The sequence below is a fragment of the Melozone crissalis genome, unplaced genomic scaffold, assembly GCF_028551555.1.
Source record: "Melozone crissalis strain CALT ecotype California unplaced genomic scaffold, PUWL_Pcris_2 ptg000034l_1, whole genome shotgun sequence".
Taxonomy (NCBI): Eukaryota; Metazoa; Chordata; class Aves; order Passeriformes; family Passerellidae; genus Melozone; species Melozone crissalis.
In genome coordinates, this window is record NW_026535812.1 from 14,217,772 (window position 1) to 14,229,050 (window position 11,279).

Genomic DNA, 11,279 nt, shown 5'->3' on the forward strand with positions numbered 1-11,279 from the left:
CTGCTTTTGTAACTCGAGAAGCTGGCAGGCACCGCTCTCTCAATCAACTGACTGGAGTCACTTGCAATTTACACTACAGCCTGGGAAGCAGGCTCCTCCGGGTTCAGGGCAGGAGGCTCACCCGGGCAGCTCCATGTCTTGCTTTACCACACCAACTCCATCAGCCCGAGGTGCCAGAACAGAGCAGAGGTGAGTCCCACGGCACATTCACCAGCTCTGCAAATACAAGCTCCTTTTAACAAGTCTGATTAATTGAGCTGCTCCCAAAGAAGCAGTAATTACATCTGCCCCAGGGCAGGGAGAGGGGCCAGGTGATTTCACAAGACAGAGGGGACAGAGGGTCTGTGTGACAGCTCCAGCCTGGCGAACAGGACAAGGCAGCCCTGCAGCAGCAAGATCCACAGGCAGCCAGGAACTGGGGTCCCTCTTATGCACACATGCCAGAGCTCAATTTTTCTCCAAAGGCCTTCCAAAATGGAAGGGAAACTTTTATTTTAAGAGCATTCAAAAAAAAAAAAACCAAAAACAACAACAAAAAAAAAAAACCCAACCAAAAAAACAAACCCCCAATCTTTGGTGTCACATAAGGAAAGGGAGGAAAGGAAGAAAAAAGATCTCGTGTAAAACACGAAACACTGTCAAGGGAGTGCTATGGTACAAAGGCACAATCCAATATGAACATATAATCTATGTACAGCCGTGCCAGCAGCACGGGGTGCATTGCCAAGTCCAGTCCGGTGCCCACCACCCTCACCAGGGTCTCCAGACCGAGTCGGCCGTGCCAGGTGGCGGGCCTGGCGGTGAGGCAGCAGTGGCAGCTGTGGGTGGGCCGCCATACAGAGGCAGCACAGCTCCGCCAGGAGCAAAGGCAGTGCTGGGGATGAGGAAGGCAAACTGCCCATCAGAGGCCGGCAGCAGCTGGAAGCCACCGTACACCTTGGCCGCATCGGCACCCGGCTTGCAGGGCATGCCCGGGAGCGGCCCCACGCCCCCGCCTGGAGGAACCAGGGGTGGCCCAAAGGCTGCGGCCGGTGGCAACGGGGGCGGCGGGGGGGGCGCAGGGTAGTTCATGGTGTTGATCTGGGTCATGCAGCTGGCCAGGTGGCCCAGGAGCCGGGTGCGCACCTCAGTGTTGACGCCCTCGCAGGTGGAGAGGAACCGCGTCACCTCGTTCATGCACTCGCTGAAGCCGGCTCGGTACTTGCCCAGGACAGTGGGGTCTGTGCTCAGGGCAGCTGTGGGAGGAGAGAGGCACACAGCAGTCAGCAGGCTCCACAGGGAAGAGAGGTGTACAGCACACCAGCATTGCATCCTACAGCCTCTCTGAGCTAGGAATCCAGATGGGGAAAGCAGCCCCTCTGGCAGTATGTCTTGTGTTCCCAAGCACCAGGACTTCAGACAGAGAGCACAGCCCCTCTGCTACCAAGTCCACCAGCACCAAGGACCCAGTGGGGAATAGATAAGTCCCAAGAATCTCCTTATGTCTCCATATACCAGGAGGAAACACAGTACTTCCAGTGGCTCTTGTGCTGCTCACATCCCCAAAACAGATCCATGTGCAGAGCACAGCTCTGCTAGCAGAGGGAACTCAAGCTGAGACTGCAAACCTCCATGTGCCCTCCAGCACCAGAAATGCACAAACAACACAGCGACCTTCTCCTTATTGGGGATACTAGCACAAAGCATGATACCCCTCACCACCCCCAGTAGCAGGAATGGAGCACTGTGTCCCCCATGAAAACAGGATTCAGGTGTGGAGCCGCTGGCACCAGGAATACAGGTACAGAACACACCTCCCTCCCCTCCATCACTCCCCGGGGATGCAGGTGCAGAGCCTGGTGCTCTGCTATCCTCCCCACCGAGCAGGCAGGCCGAGTGTGTGATGGTCCCAGCCCCCGGGCTGCGGGCAGCGCCACCCCAGCTCCCTCTCTCCGGTTCTCCCTCGGGACTCACCAGTCATCTGGGCTCGCTGAAGGCTCCGTAGGTGCTTGACGGTCATCTCCAGAATGTCGGCTTTCTCCAGCTTGGAATGCCGGGAGCTCTGCGGGAACAGGCGAGGCTCAGACCGGTCCGGCAGCGCCGTTTGTCCCCCCCGCCCGGACCCCCCTGCACTTACATCCTTCTTCAGCGCGTCCAGGATGAGCGTCTTCAGCTGCCCTAGGCTCTCGTTGATGCGCGCCCGCCGCCGCTTCTCCATGATGGGCTTAGAGGACTGCAATAGAGGCGACAGTCAGCGTCCGGCACGGCTCCGCACGGCGCTGCCCGTTCCGTCCCATCCCATCCCGTCCCGGCCGCCCTTACCTTGCGATGCTCCGCCGCCGTCTTCGGCTTGTCGGGCGTCGCATTGACGCTGGCGGGGGTGGCGGCCACCGGCGAGGCGCTGCTCTTCTCCATCAGGTCGGCCGGCATGGTGCGCCGCCGGGAAGAGGCGCAGCGGCGGCGGCAGTGGGAGCCGGGCCGGGCCAGGCCGTGCCGTGAGGGAGCGCTCGGGGCGGCGGCGGCGGGGCCGGCGGGGCGCGGGTGCCGCGCGCCCTTGGCCGCCCCTACTTATATAGCGCGCGCCGCACGCGCGCGGCTCGTGTGAAACGTCCCCCGCCGCCGTTCCCACACTCGCGCCCAGCCAATGGGCGCCGCCCGCACGCGGCCCCGCTCGTGGACGGCGCCCGCCCATTGGCTGCGCGCCGCGCGGCGGCTGCCGGCCAATGGCGCGGGGCGGGCGGCCGCGGTTTAACCCCTTGGGCACCGCCCGCGGCAGGGGGGGCGCGGGGAGCGCCGCGCTAATTACCGGGTTAATTGGCGCCCGTGGCAGGCGCGGCCCCGCCCGCTCCCCTCAGGGACCGCCGGCCCCGGGGCGGGCCGCGCCGTGGGGGGCCGCGGCCCTCCGGGGTGATGGCCGGGACGCGGCGGGCCGGGCCCAGCCGTGTGCCCGGAGCGCGGCTACTGTGTGCGGGGGCTGCGGCGAACCGCGGGGCGCGCCGCGGCGGCCGCGTCCTCCCACGATGCCCGCAGCATTGCCGCGGTCACCCAGAGCTCCCCGGGGCAACCCAGGTCTGCCCACAGCAGACCGGCTCTCCCCCCCAGGTGTCCCCACGGCCGCCCGGGCAATGCCAGCGGGGCTGCCCCTGCCCCCGCAGGTGTGCCCGGGGCTGGGCAGGGCCGGTGCCCGCAGCAGCGCGGGGCACGGGGAACGGGGCAGGTGCAGGGGGGCACACTGTGGGGGTGGCACACTGGGGCGGTGGCACACTGCGGGGGTGGCACCGCGGGTTCTGCTCCCCGGGCTGGCGGCGCGGGCACGGCCGCGCTGGTGCGTGCGCTGACATCGGGGACACAGGCGAAACCGCAGGGAGGGAGGTGCCTGTCCCCCGGGCCTGGCCCAGCCGCCCTGCTGCCACCTCCGGCTGGTTTGGACAGTTTGTGGGTTACTTTAAAAAAAAAAGAGAAAAAAAAAAAAGTATTTTGCCTGGGGACTTGAATCCTTTTTTTCTCCCCTCCGCTTGACTGACTTTCTCACACTCCTATTCCCATAGTCTGCCAGCTAGGCCTGAGTCATCCTGCCAAGAACTAGACCTGGCCTATTCAAAAATGTGCTCACTCGCTCTCTTTCTCTGTCTCTCTCTCTCTCTCTCTCTCTTTTTTTTTTTTTTTTTTTTGAGTATACACAGTAATGTTTTTCCACCTCCTCTTGTACCTGATCTGCACCTGTACAGGGCCAATCCCACACGTATCACCCGATCTTGCCTTTTCAGAGACCGTGAGAAAAATAAAGTTCAAGAAAGCAGAGACATGTTTGCAGATCTCACCGGTGCAAAGCCCTCGTCCCTGCAGAGGCTTGCCTGCTGAGCCTTCAGAGTTTAAAAAAAGAAAAATAAATAAAAGGGAGAGTGTCATGTTTAAAACTGCGGAAAAGTACAAATCCAGGCTTTCTTTTAGCTCCTTGATGGAGCCACAAGCCCTTTGATTTAAATAAAAAAAAAAAAAAAAAAAAAAGCAGCCTTCAGAGTGCAAGTTTAACTTCAGATGAACAGTATTTGAGGTAAGTTTCAATTATCTAAGCAGCTGGACAAACTCGAGTGAGGAAAAAACCGAGACTGCTCTGGGAAGTCAGTGCCTAAAAGCACTTTCACACTTATCTTGGTGGGGAAATCGGAGACACCACATTAGCCTGAAAACTGCAGTCTGTTTTTGGAGAGCTGAGAAACTCTCCGCTGGATCAGTATTTCTTCTAGTGCTGATATTTGCATATATTGGTGGGGAAGAAAGTTATGGCAATTACTGAGCCGGTGTTCCCTCTCCCTCCTGCGGGGATTCGCAAAGGGCTGAGGAAAGGCGGCGCTGGGCAGCCCGGTCCCTCCGGCCGGAGCGAGAACAGGCAGCAATTATGTGTGTGTTTGTGGTAGCCCAGGAGCTGCAAACCGCCCGTAATTGCCGGCAACAGGTCGGTGTCTCTGTGGGACGGGAGCGGGGCAGGCGGCAAGGGCAGGCTGTCATTAGGGCTTGCCAGCCCTCGCCCGCACCTGGGAGCAGCCTGGCCGAGCTCCCCCGGCTCGCTGCAGCGCCTGCCGGGTGCCTGTCCCGTCTGGGCTGTGCGGGCACTGAGTCTGCTTCGGCAGAGCCTTCTGAGATGCACCAGCGAGTGCTGCCCGGGCGGCGGGAGCAGCGAGCGACACCGCCGTGTCCCTGCCGTGTCCCTGCCGCACATCTCCTCCTCCGCCTGCCGCCGCTGCGAAATGCCTTCATGTGCAAGGGTTGTGATCTCCAAGCGGAAGCGCGTCTACTTGTGAATTCCCCAGGGATCAGGAGAGGAAGGGCAGGATTTGCAGGGAAGGATGTCTCTGGAAGTGAAATGGCTGGGGCCAAGTTTAGGCTGGAAGGCGGTGGTGGGGAGGTTTTTAATCGCTGAGGGGGTCTGGAACTGATCCCCTGGGCATCTGTAGCCCCGCCTGCTCTTGTGAAAGAGGTGTCAAGGGGGACGTGAAACCCTGAGATAAGGGACTGCCCCAAGGACTGGGATGTCCCTTGTCCCACAGTCCTCCCAAAATGTGTTTGCTTTGCTCCAGCAGTCATCTTGGATTACAATTTGGGAATTGTCCAAAGCAGATTTGGGAAGAACCTTTAGACAATGCATTAGGGCTTTACTGACTGGCAGAACATCTTGGAGGAAAAATGTGCTGGCAAGAAAATTTAGACTAGTCCTGGGCACGGGCCCAGGGGTGGGAAGGAATAAAATAGGATGCTGCTGCTGGTGCAGCACACAGGAGGTGAGGAGGTGGCAGGGTTGGCTGTGCCTGCTCTCTGGTCCTTTAGGAAGCAGCCAAGATGAGCAAAATGTGCTTCTAGAGATCCAAGTGTTTTAATATCCAAAGCTAGAAGGATCCTAGGAAATTCAGAAAATAGAAACCAAGTTGCTTGTAAGAGCTGGGTTGCAAGCTGTATCCCAGGGATTGCATAGCAAGCCTTTCCTCTTTGGGTCATAGGCTGAAAACCTAGCCTGGCCACAGCTCAAAGCTGTCACCACCCTGAAGGCTGGAAAACAAGTGCTGAGTCTCAGGGACATGTCCCTGGCACAGGTGTCTCCTCTGGACAGCCCTGCACACATGCCTCTGCTCGTAGTTCCCATCCCAGAAGCTGTTGTGCAATGCATATCCAACCAGCTCCCCTGGGAGGAGCGATCTCAGAAGCTTTGGGTGCAGGTTTCAGGATTTATTTCCCCTCTATAAACGTTTGCCAGGTCTTTGGAACAAGGTCACTTTCAAACTGACTTCCTGACAAAGCTCCCTAGGTGAATCAAAGCTTTCATGGACGTTGCTCCCCTACACACCAGGTCTTTGTGGTGAAGAGGGCAACCTCTGTGCAGCAGTGTCACTGCCTGGCTCCCTCAATGGCAGGAGCAGCTCATTTTGAGCCTGGTTTTATGGCAGGTCCTGCCCTGTTGCTCCATTGGGAACCCATTTCCCCAAGACCTGCTGAGAGCTGGGGTCCCAGCCCTGCCACAGAAGCCTCGGGGTGGGTGCTTGTTGGCAGCTGCTCCCCAGGGCTGGCCTCTTTCAGCTGTTCCCTGGCTGCTGCTGCAGAGGAGAGGCTGAAGTGTTTATCCATTTTACTCCTTACTGTGTGAGTCAGGTTGGGTGTGTTTGGGGCAGCTCTGGCCATTCTGCAGTGACACCCCCTTGTGTGGAGGGAGCACCCTGGCCTCCAGGAATTGGTGCCCTTCATTCTATTGCCCACACAACCAGGAGAATGGTGTACACATCCCTAGGAATGGTGCAGAAAACTGTGGGATGAAGAGGCTAAAACTTGAGTAGCTTGAGTAGCAAAATGCCAGTCTGAGAAACTCCAGAGTCACTAAGGACAGACAATGATGAGCCATTTTCATCTCCCCAGCCCATCCCAGCCCAGGCTGGAGCACAGCTCTGTGCTGAGAAAGGCTCTGGGACAAGAGCCAGGATACCTGGATCTCTTGCTAAGCTGATTCCTCTTGGCAGGCTCCTATCCTGCTGAACCAAGGAAACGCTGCCGGGGAGCTGGCGGGGAGGGCATTTTGGCAGCTGTGAAATGCCACCCATGTGGATGGGAATTCCCTTCCTGATACCCACGGCGTTACTTCAGAGGTTGCTGGTTTGGCTAGAGCGGCCACAATGTGCTAATGGGCATGAGATAGTGCAGCCCCAGCCTTCCCCCGTGTGCCTTTCCAGAGCCCCAGCTCCAGCCTGGTCCTCCGCTGGCAACCAAGGCTGGGTGTTGGCAGGCACTGCAGCTGGGAACAAGCTCTGGGAACATCCCTAAATTTCCTGTGGGGCTTGGACTGGTATCTGGCACTGCTGCTACCAGCCAGAGGCTGTGAGCTGCCTCTTACCCTTCTCAGGGATGCTCTTTTCATGCAACATGCCCAGAGTTCACCAGGCCACTGGTTTGCAGTCTGCTGACCATGACAGGGCAGTCCCACTCCAGTACAACAGCCAGCATCCTTGGCAAGATACAGGAGCTCCAGGCAGAGGGACAGACAGCTGAGCCTGCATCCCTCTGAGAACCAGAAATAAATGCACAGTCACTGCCACGCTCCAGAGGGGAGCAGGAGCATCTCTGCTCTCGCTCACTCCCTCTGTGGTGGGAGGTGTTGGCAGTGAGAGCAGAGTTATTTATTTAGTTATTAAGATCCCACTTGTGTTGCTGCCTGAGGCTGCTGGTCTCTGTGCTGGAGCTGTGGTGCTTGCATGCTTGCAGGAAATGGAAAGACTGCAAGCTATGAAGCAGGAGTACACACATGAAAACACTGTGAGTTTGGCAGTGGTGGGAGGAGAGGGTATGAAGGCTCACTGGCACAGAAGATGTCCCTGTCCCAAACACTGAGCAGAAGGAACGCTCCTGAGAGCCAGATGAAGGTGGGTGTGCACCAGCTGCACATCCTGAGTCCGGTCTCCAGCCGCGTTGCTGCGGCACTCGTGTGCTGAGCCCTCTGTGATCCCTGACATGCTGTGGCTGCAGGAAACCCCGCAGGCTGTTCCAGAACACGGCTTTTAAGTCAGATCAGCCCAGCAGTGCGGTTTGCAGCCCAGCTGTGCACAGCTGGCTCGGCGCAGCCAGGGGATGGGAAGACGTGGGCGGGAGCGTGGCGGGGTGGGAGTCTCGCCAGCCTCCTCAGCGCAGGGAGCCTCAGAGCAGGCTGGGTGTGGCAGCCTGCCCTCAAATTCCCAGCACACAAGCCCTTGTCTGTGCCCCCTCTGCCCTCTTCCCCTGGCCCTGCTGGCACCCGCAGCCAAGGGCAGGTGGGAGCCTTGGCATGTGGCTCCCTGGGGACTCAACCTTCCCCGACTGCAGGCTCATGAATCCCACAGGGCCAGCCCTTGGCCACAGTGTCTGTGCTCTTCTGCAGAGTGATCAATCATATTTTCCAACACAGTTCCTTCTCCTTGGTATTAATCAGTCCAAGAAAGCAGCCTGGACTGATTGCTGCCATTGAGCTTTGTGCTGAATTTACCAGCTGATCACCATCTCTTCTCTTCATGCCATGAATTGGCAGCAGGGAGTGTGTTATGTAAACTTCACGTTATCCTCAAAACCCTGGCAACCGCAGTGATGCAGCAAGAAAATATTTGGAACCTTTGGGAGGTGCTGCAACAGGCAGCCCTGCCTGGCACTGGGAAGCTCTGCTGAGGGCAGGCAGGCCAGGAGTTGTGTGCCCCACCAAGGGTGGGGACAGGTGTCTCAGCCTCCCTGGTCTGACCAGGTCCTGAAGCCCTTGGGACACCAGACGTTTTGCCCTTGACAAACAGGATTGGTCACAACTTGCCAGCCCTCCCATTTCCATTATTCCTGTATCCATTTAGTCAAGAAAACACAGAATACTTCATGGTGCAGTGCTTTCCTACTGCAGAATGGTGCCTTTGCAGAGCCAGCACCTTTCTTGATGTGTAAGTAGATGGACTCTGATAAATCCACGATACAATGAATCATTTGCACTTGGTGCCTGATCTCCTTGGTGTCTTTAGTTTTTAGTTTGGCAGCCTTATGGAGAGAATTAGCCTATCTCACTAATATTGAAATGTATACATAATCTGAATCCTGTAAAATCAATATTCATTATTCAAGGTGACAACAGAGCTCAAATGAGTCCTTTAGCTATATCAAGAGTATCAGGACGATCACATGTTACTTGGATTAGCGACCTCATGCAGCCGCACGGTTTCCCCGCGTGGGCAGGGCGGCAGGCCCGGTGCCGAGGAGCGCGGCCCGAGACTCCGGAGCGGATCCCGCCCTGCCCGGTGCCCCGGGAGCGCCGGGAGCGCCTCCATCGCGCCAGAGCTCCGCAAGCGCAGGTGAGCTGATGGGGCGGCGTGCCAGGGGGACACAGGGACGGTGCATTTTTGTTTGTTTTTCTACCCAGGGCAGGCAGGGGGAGGAGGGGATTTGAAATCCTCGGTTAGCACACTTGGACAGCAGCGCAGGGTGTGTGCTAGAATGGAGTGGTTTCTCCTTTATTTTTCTTTTCCTGCTTGCTGATGTGTAGCCAAAGCTCCCCATTCGCGCTTTGGCCGTTGACAGGTGTTAGCAAAGGGTGGGATTTTTGGAGAACTCCTGTGCATTTTCCATTTGCTTTGTCTGGTGCACGGCTGCACATGTGCTGGTCCAGAGCTGTGTGTGTGCCCTGGTGCCAGAGATCACGCTGGAGAATCATTCTCATGTGGGCTAATGTGAGATCTCTTGCGAGCTAGTCAAGAATTGATGTGTTACTAATTGCTGTAATAGAAAATATTATCCTTTAGAGGATGTTGTTGTTTTATAAACAAGGGGATAATTTACAGTTCAATTGCTTAAATCATACGTTAATTGCTATGTGTAATGAATAAATACATTTGCAAGTACATTTAATTTGCACAGTTTCCAGAAGTCTAGACATTAAGAGGCAGATCATTATTTGATAAGTAATCTGGAATGTCGTATGAAATGACATTTATTTTCACATGATGAAATATCCTGAAATGAGATTTTGAGATCCTTGTCCTTCCTTCCCTGCAGTGAAGGGCAGTGTTGTCATCGGCTGCCTCAGAAATGTGTCCAGGCTGCCTGGGAACACAGGGGAAGGCAGGAATCCTCCAGGAGTGACACAGAGTAGAATAGCAAACTTAGCTTTATGCAGATGCAAGTTTTTAGTATTACAGAATGTAAAGAGAGAATATAGAGCCAAAAATGGGAGATGTTTGCAGTAGCCTGGGAGGCTTCACATCAGTTCCAACTGATGGCAGGATGGCTGTGGGGCTCTGAGGAGCATGGGGAGTACCTGAGGAGGTGAGCTGGAGTATTGGTGATGAAAGGGAGGCAGTAGTGCTGCTGCCTGGGCACTGGTGAGAGCTCAGCCCAGTGTGAGGATGCAAGCAGAAGCAGCAGCAAATAAACCCAGCAAAGGGGGTTTTTGCAGCCTGCTGCTGGTCACGCGTGCCTGGTGGCTGTTGCTTGCACCACGGGAGGCTGCAGGAATCTGTGCAGGAATCTGTGTCCCCTTCTCCAGGGAGTGAGGAGCCCTCCCTGCTGCTGGAGCCAGGGCTGGCTGCTGCTGCCCAGAGGCCCTGCAAACAGAAGGCACCTGTGCTTCAGTTGCTGATACTGAATAATCTTGGGCTACTGGTGCCCTTTCGCAGGCCCATATCTTTATTGGAGGCTGTTAAAGCCAAACCTCCCAACAGCAATAACATGACTACAAAGCATTCTAAGAATAAAGTACGTGGGAATAAAGGAGATACTGAGATCCCAGCCAATTTCAGTACAATACAAGTCTGAAGTACCTTATAAAGTTAACAAGTCAAATTTAAATGTATACAAGGCTCAGGAGCATACAGGAAACAGGATTGGCCAAACCTTCGAAGGCCCATCATTGTCTTTCAGAACGTCCACTGAAGGCTCATGCCATAAAAAAAGGTGCATTCACATGGCTGAAACAGTGATAAACCTGGTGGAGAAATGCTAGCAGCCAGAGTGGGCAGGGATGCTCCCTGCAGGGATGCTGTGGTGGCCCAGCCCCTCGTTACAGAGTGCTCTCTCTGTTGCTGCACCACAATAAAAGAGGGTTCTTCTGGAGTAAATGTGGGGAGTGTTCAGCAGGTGACTGTCTCCAAGGCAAGAAGTAACCCTTGTCCCTGGCTTTATGACAGGTCATCCAGCCTCTGCAATCTTACTGCTGGAGAGGTAAAAAATTAGCTCTCCTGCCTTGCCCAGCACCATCTTCATCACACTCATGAGCAGCACAGGCTGCAGCCAGGAGCACAGCACATTGTGGTGGCTTCCCTGTCCCCTGTGATGTGAACACCCTGGATGCCACAGACAGGAGAGGACAAGGAAAGAGCTAGGAGAGATTGCTTGTGCTGCATGCCAAGGAGCTTGTCCCTGCTTTCTCAGAGCTGAAGACACCTGTGGGTTAGAAGAGCCTTCTGTAGGCACCTGGAGAACAGTTTGTGAAGTGTTACAACGTGAAAACTATGCCCAAAGGTCTCAAGCCTGCTCCTGTTTAGCTTCCTTGAGTACTGGTTAAAAAGCCAAATGTAGTCATGAAATGCCAGAGACCCAGAGCTCTTAGCCTGCCTGAGTGGTGTCAGGGTGGGAAGCTTACATGCCTGACCTTTCCTTCTCCTGTGTGTTATTTGTGTTTAGCAGGTTGTATTCTGCCTTCATCTTGTGCCATTGTGTGTTTATACATTTTACACATCCATTTGGAAGCAAGAACCAGTGCCACAGGATTTACCAACCAGCCACGCTCTCTAGCAGAACACCCAAGCAAGCTGCATTGCAAA

General features: G+C 55.8%; 1 protein-coding gene across 1 annotated transcript; it reads right to left on the reverse strand.

Moving 5' to 3' along the window:
- Positions 1-529: 529 nt before the first annotated feature.
- Positions 530-2,458, reverse strand: HES1 (hes family bHLH transcription factor 1). The gene is made up of 4 exons (XM_054282795.1): positions 2,302-2,458; positions 2,117-2,212; positions 1,954-2,041; positions 530-1,235 (listed from the first exon to the last, which is right to left on the reverse strand). The coding sequence occupies exons 1-4, from the start codon at positions 2,407-2,409 to the stop codon at positions 751-753; spliced, it is 777 nt and encodes a 258-aa protein (XP_054138770.1). The 5' UTR covers positions 2,410-2,458; the 3' UTR covers positions 530-750.
- Positions 2,459-11,279: the final 8,821 nt, after the last annotated feature.

Excerpts from the sequence above, each read along its gene's own strand:
- HES1 (XM_054282795.1), bottom strand. The coding sequence starts at position 2,409 with ATGCCGGCCGACCTGATGGAGAAGAGCAGCGCCTCGCCGGTGGCCGCC. Across the intron at positions 2,042-2,116 it reads TGGACGCGCTGAAGAAGGAT|AGCTCCCGGCATTCCAAGCT; the intron begins GTAAGTGCAGGG and ends CTGTTCCCGCAG. Across the intron at positions 1,236-1,953 it reads TCAGCGAGCCCAGATGACTG|CTGCCCTGAGCACAGACCCC; the intron begins GTGAGTCCCGAG and ends CTCCTCCCACAG.